General features: G+C 42.7%; 1 protein-coding gene across 9 annotated transcripts in view; it reads left to right on the plus strand.

Annotated features, from left to right (window-relative positions):
* LOC118409989 (A-kinase anchor protein 13-like) overlaps nt 1–13,454 on the plus strand; it is a 90,141-nt gene that overhangs the window by 74,736 nt on the left and 1,951 nt on the right. For all 9 annotated transcript variants that reach the window (XM_035811427.1, XM_035811422.1, XM_035811421.1 and 6 more), the window contains 5 exons: nt 1,989–2,047; nt 3,970–4,017; nt 5,610–5,644; nt 11,674–11,788; nt 12,245–13,198. In XM_035811427.1, coding sequence (XP_035667320.1) covers nt 1,989–2,047; nt 3,970–4,017; nt 5,610–5,644; nt 11,674–11,788; nt 12,245–13,177 — 1,190 coding nt within the window. In that variant the 3' untranslated portion in view covers nt 13,178–13,198. The remainder of the gene's footprint in view (nt 1–1,988; nt 2,048–3,969; nt 4,018–5,609; nt 5,645–11,673; nt 11,789–12,244; nt 13,199–13,454) is intronic.

Raw genomic sequence — 13,454 nt, forward strand, 5'->3', positions numbered from 1 at the left:
GATACTGCATACAGGAAATAAGGTGTCCGCACTGTCTTTGCTTGTTTCACATGTTGGTTGCAATTGTAGGAGAAAATATTTGAAAAAGAAACCTTTTTTGCTGTGCAATGTTGATGATTATCACGGTGGTGAAATCTGATGGACAAAACCACTTCCAAGAATGTTATAGTCATTATAGTCAGCATGTGTCTGCCTATGTCAGCAGTATAGCATGTGTAAGTTTAGTCTCGTTGCCAGATTTTTTATTCAGGGCCTTCAGTGCACAAGCTAGCTCTCTTCAGCTTTGTGGCCAAGTCATGCCCCAAAGGAAATTTTTACCACAGACTATAGCCTGTCTGGCACCCAGGCTCGCCTGTCTGGGCCCTGGAAACAGTCTGGCATACAGGCTACCCCTTGTGGGCCCTGGAAACAGTCTGGCGTACAGGCTACCCCTTGTAGGCCCTTTAGACAGTCTGGCATCCAGGCTAGTGTAGTTGTGACTGAAGGCCAAACTAATGTTGTTGTGTTAGCAGTGCCTAACTGCATTCAGGACATTCCCCCTGACTGTGGGATGTTTCTGTTGGGACCTAATTGTCACATACCTAGGGTGTAGGAATTGGAAGCAGGCTGCTGAAAGGATGCTTGCATAGACAAAGCAGTCTGACGATGTTTGGGGTAGCCTGGTCGCCATTCTCCTCTGGTCGGCTTAGGGGTGTTTTACCTGGCCCAGTCTGCTAAGCATCGCCCTTTTTCTGTCAGCCTATCTTTTTTTGCTGGACTTTTGAGTTTTCGCTGTAAATTAAACCAATCCCATAAATTTCTTCCCCGGCATGCACTTATGACCTGGGCAGGCTTGATAGTACACTCCCAGCGCCATAGACATAGCAGCGAGCTCCTGATGGTATGGTTACCGGGCCTTGTTTTGGCCAACATGCTTTTAATAGTATGAAGTGCTGTATATACTTGTATGTTGGCATAAAAATGTATGACAGTGTATGAAAGTTTTTCAAGAGGGCACCTTCAAAGTCACAACTGAATTTCAACTTTTAAAGAAATTTGAAAGGTCAGCATTTTTCTCAACATAGAGAAAATGTCATCATTGATGATGATTTGATGAAACAATGACAAGGCATTATTTTAGTCTTGGGACCTTCCCTGCGTTGAACTTGTCTAAGAAATTGTGTCCCTTCCAAGTTTTCATTTCAGCCCACAACTCTCTATTAGTCATGTCACAGGAAGTCCAAGCAGGAACAGAAACACGTACATACAAGGAAGAAAACAAGGTCGAAAGCTATGGTCATAAAGATATAGTCATATGAAGTCTGAATACACTCGCTACCGTAAAAAAAAAGAAGAGTTTCCCCGGTTGTAATCAGATGGGTAACCCACATACCCAGGCTACCTTAAACTTGAAGATAGAGAACTTCCAGGTGCCATCCATGTAAGGGGAGGATGACAAGAAACATAAGTCATAAGCTAATCTCCAGGCAGATCATTTGTTGGCAAGATTGTCATGGTTTCTGACTGCCTGCCAAGATATCACACATATATATATTAACCCCTTTAAATAGATCTTGGTTGTCAGTCAGAGACTGTGACAGTCATGATTTTGCTTCCAAAGATCTGCTTCGAATTGGAGATACATGTAAATGTAGAAATGTGGGCAGTGGTTTTATGTTTACAGTTTTCGCAGTGGCCACTTCACTGCGAGTTTAAAACCACTGCAAAAATTTATCCACGGTAGTAAGAAACTACAGTGCATGGTCCTATCGGGAACTAAAAACCGCCGCAAACAGTTCTTTTTCCCGCTACTGCGAAGTTATCTTAAGAGGAATAGGACTGGGGGTTTTCCTTGGTGATTCATATGTGAGTTTCCCAGGAAAACAGACAGCTTAATATTCCAGACCCCATGTATGAGGCAGTGTGACAGGATGTGACGATCAGCATTACTACTGGTTTATACAACAGGAAACTGATCCATGACTTTACTTTCTTCTCTTCCCTCCCAGGGGACATCTCAGGAAGAGGCTCGCCACCCCCGTACTCATTGGTACCACCCAGCTCAGATGTAAGTACCAGATGTGTGGACCTTGTGGGCTAAACCATTTTTGGGGGGTGGTATACTGGTGTGTTGTATGCTGTACTTGGCAGGGTGACAGACTAGCACCAGGGTTATCTAAACCTGTCACTCCCACTAGCAACTTCTCAGTTCAGGAGAGGATCGTTTGCTGACAGATCTGGGGACTGACGCAAGGTCTTTGCAGAACTATTTAAAGTAAGACTTACTAAGAGGAAATGAAGGAAAAGGGATGTTATAATAAGAGGTTTACAAGATCAAGATCAGGTTTATACAAATGCTGAAATTCTAGGCTATTGGCATATATTACATGAAGGTACGGTATTTTTTTATTCTTTTGTCTCCTTTCAACCTTTTGTGTAAATAGTACGTTAACTTTTCATTGTACCTCTCCTTACGAAGGATTTGCCATTAACTTCTTTGTGTCAAGCTCTTTTCTTTGTACGTGTGAATCAGTAACCAGGGACTTATTGTAAAAAGTCAAAAGAAACTTTGGTCATTATTTTTCTGAACAATGTACAGTACTCTTACTTGTATCTAACAGGTACAGTACTACCTGACTATTTAAAAATAACAGGAACCAAAATGTGGAGTATAGTTTCGCAAGAGTTTTTAAGGGGCTGTAAAGACATGCAAGTTATACTACTGTAGGCCATGTTCATTATCACACTGACAGGTGCTACACTTGTGTTACCCTGTCACCACCCCTGTCCTTGCCTCTTTCTTTATATGTGTGAATCAGTAACCAGGGACTTATTGTTAAAAGTCCAAAGAAACTTCAGTCCTTATTTTTACTGAACAATGTACAGCACTACCTGACATAGTGACTAGGTAAAAATAACAGGATCCAAAATGTTGAGTGTAGTTTTTCAAGACTTTGGTAGAGTAGTGATGGTAGTTGTTAGGAGAAGTACAACATATTATAATGGGCCATGTCAATTATCACACTGACAGGCGCTACACTTGTGCTACCCTGTCACCACCCCAGTCCTTGCCTCCCAGGTAGTGTACCCCCCTCTCCCCTGCCTGTCCTATTGACCCAGCAGTGGTCCTGTCTGTAACTCATTACCAGCTCATGAGCCCAGGCGCTGGGCAGACTTGTTAATTCTCTCACCACCATATATGGCTGGGTGCTATAACTGTGCCCATCCTGTCCAGTGGCCCAGCCCCTCACAGTTGTACAGTACATACATGTAGAGGCAGGGTCTGGTGGTGGCTGGTGCTGGGAGTACTGTGTGCTGGGGATTAAGTATGTGTGTTCAGGGGATACATAAGTCTGCTTAGATCTTGGTTGTATGTTGATCAAGTTTATTTTTTCCAAACTTGAACTCTTTATTTGCAAGTTGCATGACATTTCTTTCAAAGTAGGCTTTTTGGCATTGCTATGGCATACACATGTACTGTACCTTATGTGTTCAGGGGATATAGTCTACTAAGTTTGGTTGTATGTTGATCAAGATTTTTTTTACGAACTCTTTGTTGTATGGCTTTTGTTTAGTTTAGACAATTTTATGGCATATTCTCTGCATAATTTGTGTTCTTTGGATGTGGTTTACTTTAGGTTAGCTTCTACATGTACATGTGTGTACAAAGTTTAGCAAGATTTTTTTTAAATTTCTTTCAAACAGAAATGCTTTGTTGCATGGCTTTTTTTTCAAAACTGTATAAGAGTAAGATATTTAAAAGAAAGGCAAAGAGTAAGACATGCTCATGTACTGTATCTCGTCTTAGGTTATCTGGGATTGATTTAATCATTGCATTGCAGAGTATTTTCTTATCATGATAGGGATACAGCATAAATGAAGACATTGTTTTCGTTGGCCTTTGTATATGTCTAACCTCAGTTTTTTCCACAATGTCATTTACCAACTCAGACGAACTTTCGTGTCTAACCTCAGTTTTTGTTCCCACAGCACATTTCCTCTGTCACCAACTTGATCGACTACTTGTGTCGCCTCCAGGTAAGAAGTTAATGGTTTTCATTTCCTTTCACTGAAACTTGATATGATAAGTGTAAGGGGACATCCTGGTACATTTCATCTCCCTGATTTCTTTGGCCCTGCATTTGACAACATTTTAACAAGAATGCCCAACTTAATTGCACAAAAGTCAAAATTTAGTCTCTTTCAGTCTTTGGTTTCCCTGAGAAGTACAGTTGATGAATATAAGGCTTACTAAAATTTTCAAAAAGAAAAAACTTTCTGATTCAATACCTTTAACTGAAATATAGGCTACCAGTTTTCCATTGGTTACAGGGTTAGGCACTAGGGGGTCCCTTCCAAGCAGAGGTTCGGCTCTGGCTGTTTTACGTGTTTTTAGCCGTTTTTATTGGGCTTTCTATTCATTAGGCTTTCTATTTTGTATCGTTTTCTTTACGTCTTGCGGCCAACCATGTTTGCATGTCAAGAAAACGGTACAAAATAGAAAGCCAGATAAAAATGGCTAAAAACAAGAAAGAAAAAACAGGAGCTAAACCTCTGAGAGTAGCAAGGGGATGGTTGATATCCTTCCCCCGAAATGATAACTCTACAAGCAGAGGTTAGGCTCCTGCTTTTTTTTTTTTTAGTTTTTTTTGTTGTCATTTTTTGGGGGCTTTCTGTTTTGTTATGTTTCTTAATGTCCGCCAGCCTAACCTGTGTGGGGACTGACCCCAGAGCGGACATCAAGAGGCATATCAAAGTAGAAAGCCAGATAAATATGACTAAAAAAACGTCAAAAAACAGCCGAAGCCTAACCTCTACTTGAAGAGTAAGAGAAAGGGGAAGAAACTCCATCTGATAAGTGTATAGGGAGCAGTTTTAATCCTGTGCTGGGTCAGAGCTAGCCTGGAGGAGTGTGTAGATCATGTGTCTCAGCTAAAAATGACAAAAAAACATCTTAAAAATAGCCGGAGCCAAACCTCTGCTTGGAGAGTAACTCCACATGATACTTAGTGTATAGGGAGCAGTTTTAATCCTGTGCTGGGTCAGTGCTAGCCTGGAGGAGTGAGTAGATCATGTGTCCCAGCTGTGCAGGAGAGGGGAGAGAATGTACAGATAAGCAGGGATGTCTGCAGGGGATGACATGATGTGGGAAGACGTGGGGAGCACTGTAAAACTCGAAACGTTCGCGGCAGTTTTATTTACACGTTTTAGCTCCTCTGGGAATTCACAACACCCCAAATATCCGTCTCACATGCATTACACAATTGTTTCAACAGCTAAACTTGAAATACCACGAAAACCTCCTTTTTGCCTTCTACGGAGAAGTTGAACCATCGCGAAAGTAAATGAATTTACAGTAAGACAGGGGAAGTAAGATGTTGAAGGGCATCCCTGGTGTGGAGAGGCAGATTTCCTGTTACAGCTTCTCAAGTTTCTGAGATTACCTTCAAAAGGTGTTGTTCTCTTCCAGAAGGCTTTTCTTCTGTACTTGGGTACATGTCGACATGCAACTTTTGAAGAAAGTGTTTGTTTTGTTACTTCTGACAGTAGTCTCTTTGTTTTTCAGTCATGTTTTGTAAGTTGTAGTGAAAGTGTTATTAATTGACTTTTCCTTTCATTTGTCCCTACAGTCCACCATCTCACAGCAGGACACTGCATTAGAAAGGTGAGCTTCTTTTTTCCTTTATGGGGATTACTACATAGCCTGGTTACCAAACCCCAGCCCGATCTCAAGTATCTATCGTGCAGGGGTCTGGCCGGATGGGATAGGAACTCTTCTCAATTTTGCACCTTATAGTGGGCAAAAAACCCCACCAATAGAACAACACAGGATCAGCAGGAGGTAATTACACCTCTGCCATGATTGGTTAAAGACCCCCAACTGTACTATTTGAATCCATAACGTAGCTGATTCGCTACTGTGATAGCCTGCTGACCAACTGTGGTGTGTTGTAGCTGGCTACCTGTGGTGAGAGTGGTCATCAATCCTAGGTTCTCCTCCCACTGATCAACGGGCCTTCAAGAACCTTTCTACAGCCATGTTGCCAGACCCCAACACGAAAGATATATCTTGAGGTTGGGGTATGGAATCCAGGCTAATTACTACATTGTGTACATTTTTATTGATTTTCTTGTCCTAAGCAAACTGGGTCATTTGGCTGGAGATCTTCACATCTTCGCGGAGATAAGGTAAAGCTACAAGCTGTAGCATACCTAATCTCCAAGCAGATGTAAGGATCCTACTCATTCTTGATCTAGGTTTCCAAGTCATTTAGTGCTATCACTTTCCGTAGTATTGGATCTTTTGATAGGTCACTTTTTACTGAAACATAAAGGTCTAAAAGCTCTGAAACAACTTACAGTTGTGACCCAAGAAGACTTAGGCTTAGTAAACTCAGGTGACAGGTCTCAATGATCCTTGATGCTTGTGTTAACCAATAAATGGGAAAAAAAATCATTTAGAGGGCCACAAAAAAGGGGTCACATTGGCAAGGTGGTTCTAATGTAAAGGTGCTCAATTATTAAGATTTGGTTGTATTCCGGGGCAAAAGCTGCTTGAAATACAATGAATGAAGTCTCTACAAATTTAAACTTGGGGCTATCACAATGTTAATGTTCCCTACAGTACAAATGTAGGTTCTGATCAAAGAAGACTGAATTCTTCAGAGATCTCTCTAGAGTTTAATAGAAGTCTCTGTAATTATGTTGTTTCCTGGGGCATACAGTCGTTCGGTCTAGTTTATTTGTTAGGGGAAATTTGCTGGCCGGCGTTCACACCTCCAAGGGTTTCCTGGCAGCTCCTTGTGAAGTCCTGAGGTCCATGTGTGGGACCCTGGCCTCCCACAGCTGTGCTGTCACTCAGGTTTGCTCAGGACCCAAATCCAAGTCTGTCCGTGAGAACTGGTGTGCTCACGGGGAGGTGCGAAGTTCACATGTAAATACCATCATAAGGGCTGCGAAGTGGAGTCCTGTGTGGCTTTATGAAGGATTGAAGAAACAAGTCTGTGACTGACATAAAAAATCATCTCGCTTTCGTAGTAGGAACAACCAAAGGATTTATTCTAAGTTCAAGGACAGTTTTTCTTTTCTATTTGCTTTTGGACAGACGAGGACAATGTGGCACTGCACTCAAGTTTGAAACTTATATTAACTTATATTATATACACGGTACAGACAGAAGGTAAAGGTAGTCTTTTACCTCCCCGACCGAAGTCAGGTACCATTACACCTGGTGAAGTGAGGAAAGTCGTGTAGAGTGCCTTTCCCAAGGGCACGTCGGGGGCACATGTAAACACAATCGTAAGGGCTGCGAAGTGGAGAGTCTAGTGTCTTTATGAAGGATTTGAACAAGGAGGTTGATTTGAAGAAACAAGTCTGTGACTGTCATCAAAAATCATCTCAATATGGCAGTGAGAAAAGTCAAAGGATTATTCCAAGTTCAACGGCAGTTCAAGATGTCTATCGTCGCATTATTGCAATGAGAACAAAAAAGGAATACTCCCATCATTATTACTTGCTTGTGAACTTGATGTGTCTATGAAAAGGGTACTAGTAGTTCGCTGACAGGACTCTGCTTTAGGCCTTCAAGTACATCTGTGCGAGAAGTGCTGAGTGTCATATAAAACATCAAAACTCATCGCCTTTTTATTGGGGTGAAGGATTATTCCAAAATGTTGCATGACCTACTTCTAGTTATGTTGTTAAAATAACCCTGATAAAACTGTTCCCACCACAATGATAAGGTGATGAGTTTTTATGTTTAATTGACACTCAGCACTTTTTTTGATGGGTTCGATTATGGTCAGCAGTTTTTGCACAGATTTGTTTATTATCAAGGCCCAGACCCAGAGTTGTGTCATCAAGAACCTGTTTGTTCATAAAGACATGTGAAGTTCACAAGTCAGTACCATGGGGTTAATCTTTTTATCTGTTTTGCGCGTTATCACCACATTGACAACTTTTGAAAATGGACAGAAACTTTGCGCAGGAGTCCTGTGCTTCCATTGTGGAATGAGTTTGAAAATAGTGCCAAAATTCATTTTCTATCATTTTCATCCATGTTTGCCCAGCTCAGTTTTCCTGTCACTGCTTTGCAGTGGGGCCCTATGGCAATGTTGACAGAAGACTTGTTTATTGTTTCCTTTTTAACCAATTGATTGTGTGCAGCAAGAAGCTGTAAACTTTAGTGAAACAAAAACAATCTCATTCTTTGGCACCCATCAAAGCTAATATCTCTACATTACAGTCCTCAACTTTGTGTTCAGTATTTTAAAAGTTGATACTTCTGCTAGTACTCTTAGTCTATATGTTAGGTTCATCGGTTTAGGTTGTCCACAGCTTTCACTCGTCACATTAATCCCAGATGAAGCCCTTTACGCAAGAACATTCCAAGACACAAGGACATATGAAGGTCGTGTATCTGTCAGAAGATATGTGTCAAGTTCACAGGCGACCACATCCCTCCAATATCTCCATGGAAACATGCAGTCTGCAGTTACCAACTGTTACGTAATTGATCCTTCAAGGCCACATCGTTGTCCTTTATTGGTTCTCGCCGTATCTCGTATGTTATAAAATGCTGATAACCTGCAAGATCACTGAAAAATCAATGTGGAGGTGGTCCTTATGTAGAGGTTTGACTGTATATCAATGGCCAGGCGGTCCTTATGTAGAGGTGGTCACTTGTACAGGTTTGACTGTATATCAATGGCCAGGCGGTCCTTATGTAGAGGTGGTCACTAGTACAGGTTTGACTGTATTTTGATTACCAGGTGGTCCTTCTGGTTTGACTGTATGTCAGTGTTCATATTCATTGTGGTCCTTATGTAGAGGTGGTTACTTACATGTTAAAGGTTTGGCTGTATATCAATGGTCAGGTGGTCCTTATGTAGGGGTGGTTACTAGTACATGATTGACTGTATATCAATGACCAGATGATCCTTTAATATGTAGAGGTGGTCACTTGAACAGGTTTGACTGTTTCCCCAAACATGAGCCCTAGTTGTTATCTGCGTGTGTTGTCTATCTGTGTTGTAGAGGTGGTCACTTGAAAGTTGTTTGACTGTATACATGTCAATAAGTTGTTCCTTGTGTGAGGAAGTCAGTTGTACAGGCTTGACTGTATATCAATGGCCAGGTGGTCCTAATGGCAGAGGTGCATGGTCACTTGTACAGGTTTGACTGTTTTCCCAAACATGGGCCCTAGTTTTTATCCGCGTGTGTTGTCTATCTGTGTTGGTAAGCCTGACCCATCTGTCAGCATCTGACTGCTGTGGGCTCGCCCTAGCCAACCTGTCAGGACAAATTTCCTGTCTTAACACCAGCTGTCAGTCGAACAGCATCTTTTCTTAAGTCTTAGAATCAGAGGGCTTTTCTTAGGTCTTAAGCAGGGCTGTCTCCAAGACCCGTCCTTCCGGCCCGAAAATTTGCTTCTTGGGAAGGACAAAGTTTCACCCTGTTTATCCAGAAAAGTTCAACTTCAGCCCACTCGATTGAAACATTATCATATCAAAACTTAATATGCTAGCCCGTATTGTTAGTTTTTAGCAATTAGGATGTTAAGTTTGAATCTATACATTTATTTTGTTCTTTGTATAATAGTTGCTGCCACACATTGTTTTGTGTACAATTGTTGTTCAATAATCCAAGGAAGTTCATTCATTCACTGGCAAGAAACTGATGAAAATGCGCCAAGATAAGGCCATATGTCACCCCTGGTAAAATAAGATAAAAACAAACAAACAAACAAAATGTATATGTTCATAAGCTCAAAATGACAGATTTGGCAACGAAAAGTGAAACCAAACAATGAGTGGGATGGAAAAAATTGAAAGCTTGTGACAGCCCTGGTCTTCAGATTGGTTTCATCCTGACTACGATATCGCATGGGTGTCGTATTTGTTGACATTCCATTCACGTGAAGAGAAAAACATTTGCCTAGACGACAACATTCATACCAGTCCTATAGTCCCAGGGAGTCCTTGTTTATGTTGGTGTCAATGTTTTTGCCTGCGGCAGTGGAGGAATAGTAGTATATTAAAGCAGCATCGGTAGCACTGTGCACCAAATGTAACTGTCCGTTATGTCACCTCGCATTTTCTGTAAGTCCCCAGCTGTAAATTTTCTCCCACTGATTCCTTAGAAGCCAGTGTACATGTTGTTGATTTTTGTTGTCATTGTAAGTTGAAGAATTCAGTTTCATGTCACGAACTTCAGATTTTTTGGATGGACATCAAGCAAATTTTTGCCTTGGAAGGGAAGGACGGGTGCTGGAGACAACCCTGATACAAGGACCGGAAGCTAAATTGAAAAAGTCTTGATAAAAAAAACTTAAAGCATCCAGAGCACTTTGCACCGATGTAACAATTCAGTTTCATGTCACGAACTTCAGATTTTTTGGATGGACATCAAGAAAATTTTTGTCTCGGAAGGGAAGGACGGGTGCTGGAGACAACCCTGATATTACAAGGACTTGAAAAAGTCTTGTAAAAAGTCTTAGATCATCGGGAGCACTTTGCACTGATGTAACAGTGATGTCGCCTCATATTTTCTGTAGGGACAAGGTTCAGGCCAAACCGGTGCAATGGCCTAGTGGTTAGAGTGTTCGCCTTGCATTCTGTACTCAGGTCGTGAGTTCGATCCCCGGCCGAGTCATACCAAAGACTTTAAAAATGGTACATGCTGCTTTCTCTGCTTAGCACTCAGCACTAATGAGGAAGAGTATGGAAGTTAAACACACATCACTACCAGCGGACCAGCCCCCTGCTGTAGTGACTTGCACATGTGTGGCCCAAGGGCTACAGAAATGGAGATGGGCGCCACGCCACCCCTACGCATCTGTTACTGATGTACGGGCAACTTTAACTTTAACAAGGTTCAGCCTTCAGAAGCTAACTTGAGAAAGTCTTTTAAACAAGTTTTAAAGCTTTGTGAGCACTTTGCACTGATGTAACCGTGATGTCGCGTTGTGTTTCTGTAGGTACAAGGTTCAGTTGATGGAACCTAACTTGAGAAAGTCTTTATAAAAAAAGACTTAAAGCATCTGGTCCAGGAGTACTCTGCACTGATGTAACGGTTAAGTCACGTTGTGTTTTCTGTAGGTACAAGGTTCAGTTGCTGGAAGCCAAATTGAGAAAGTTGATGGAAGCTAACTTGAGAAAATCTTTTATAAAAAGTCTCAAAGCATGTGGTCCAGGAGTACAGTACTTTGCAGTGATGTAACCGTGATGTCGCCTTGTGTTTCCTGTAGGTACAAGGTTCAGCCGTTGGAAGCTAACTTGAGAAAGTCTTTTAATAAAAGTCTTACAGCTTCGAGAGCACTTTGCACTGATATAACCATGAAGTCACCTTGTGTTTTTTGTAGGTATACAACAAGTTTCAGCTGCTGGAAACTACTAGTAACTTTAGAAAGTCTTTTCAAAAAAGCACTTTGCACTGATGTAACCGTGATATCACTCTCGTCGTGTTTTCTGTAGGTACAAGGTTCAGTTGCTGGAAGCCAAATTGAGAAAGTCTTTTATAAAATGTCTTAAAGCACGTGGACCAGGAGTACAGTACTTTGCACTGATGTAACCGTGATGTCGCTTTGTGTTTTCTGTAGGTACAAGGTTCAGTTGCTGGAAGGAACTTAAGAAAGTCTTTCAAAAGTCTTAAAGCATTGGGAGGAAACGTGATATCACCTTGTGTTTTTTGTAGGTACAAGGTTCAGTTGCTGGAAGCGAACGAGCGGATATCCAAGTACCAGCAGGTCCAGGAGAAGGAGAGTAAACGGAGCGTGGAGAAACAACTGGAGGAACTCAGACAACTCCAGGTAAGGAGTGCTCATTCTCACCTTTTTAGCAATGGCACATTCTGTGGTGTATTTAAACAATTCATCGAGCCCCTGCCAGACATCCATCCTACTATTTTGCAGAGGAAAATGTTGAGGAAAACTTTAACCTACATTTTGTTTATTATGGATTAGAACTATTTGTTTTGTCAGATACCTGTAAGAATTAACTTGATTCAGGCTTGTAGATTGTTTAAGATAATTTTTACAACCAGTCTTCAAGCTTTGATTTTGAATAAGAAATGACTGATTGATTGCATTGGCAATAGTGTCATTACATCTGTCATCCTTACTATGAATGCAATCTTGTATCATTGTATCCTGAACTGTTTAATGAAATTAGTGTACAGTTCTTAAGAAAAACTGTAATCAAACCTATAAGCAAAAGTATAGTTCTGTTACGGAGAATGTCTCATTCAGTGATTTTCCCCCCTGCAGGACCAGTTGAGTCGAGAGCGGCACCAGTGGGAGAAGCAGAAGAAGAGGAAGGAGCGGGAACTGCAGAAGGAGGTGGAGTCCCTGGAGGAGGAGCGGTCCGAGTTCCAGCGCGAGAGAGAACACTTCCGTGTGAACGCGCACCACCACCACCACTCCACCAGAGACATGGGGAACAGTGGTTCGCAGGGACAGTACCGGTCGGTGTCCAGCGCCAGCTACGGCGAGGAGGATATCTGGATTGTAAGGACTACCGGCGAGGGGAGCGACAACGACGGATCTTCTTCCAGTGCCTTCTACCCGAGCCCGGTTTCCGACAGCGGACTGTCAAACGAGACGCCGCCGGGCACGCTCGAGAGGCACAGCTCGACGGCCTCCCTCTCGCGCAAGACGAGCTCCAAACACATCCACGAAGTGCCTCCGCATCTCATGAGCGCCACCAACCAGGAAGCAATACGGCAGCGGCCGAAGAGCCCCCCCTTCAAGCAGCAGCTTCCCCTGAAGCTGGCCAGTCACAGCAACCTGCAGCAGCCGCTGGTGACCAACAACAACGTGCGGCCGCAGAGCGTCAGTCCGGGACAGCAGCAGATGATACCAAAGAAACTCTCCAACAACAGCGGGTCGAGCCTGCACTCCGGCGGCTCGGGGTCTAGTCTACATTCCACCGGAAGCTCCCAAACGAGCCCCAACCGGGGGCCATCACAGAGAAACTCTCCTCCGGGTTCTACCCAGAGACATTCTCCCCCACAGGAGCAGCAACAGCAGGTTATCCCGGGAAAGCTGGTGTCCAGCACGACCGTAGTGGCGCACAGTCGGACTCACAGCCTCCCGGCATACTCGCATTACGACCAGCACAGCCCGCCCCCACACAACAACAACGAGGAACCGCCGGTTACCACGCCCACCTCCCCGGAACAGAAGGTCATCTACTTCTGATTGAACAAGTCATGATTGAGTGTAAGTAACCTCAGCTTCTCCTGTTGAATCAGTTAGTTCTAACTTTTCATATCCTCTTTCCACTAGGACGGCGCTCTCGCCGCGCTGTCTGCGACCTAAAAGTTGTCAGATCGCTCAACGAATTGTGTAGAAAAGAAACAAATCTTTTTACACTTTGTGTGTTTTGTTGTCTTCTTAGTCACTTTTATTACGTTTTGTATGAAGGTTACACATATCCTATTAAGGTCGCAGTGGGAGCGCAGCGCAATCGCTGTCT

Source organism: Branchiostoma floridae, chromosome 2 (assembly GCF_000003815.2).
Source record: "Branchiostoma floridae strain S238N-H82 chromosome 2, Bfl_VNyyK, whole genome shotgun sequence".
In the NCBI taxonomy this organism is placed as follows: Eukaryota; Metazoa; Chordata; class Leptocardii; order Amphioxiformes; family Branchiostomatidae; genus Branchiostoma; species Branchiostoma floridae.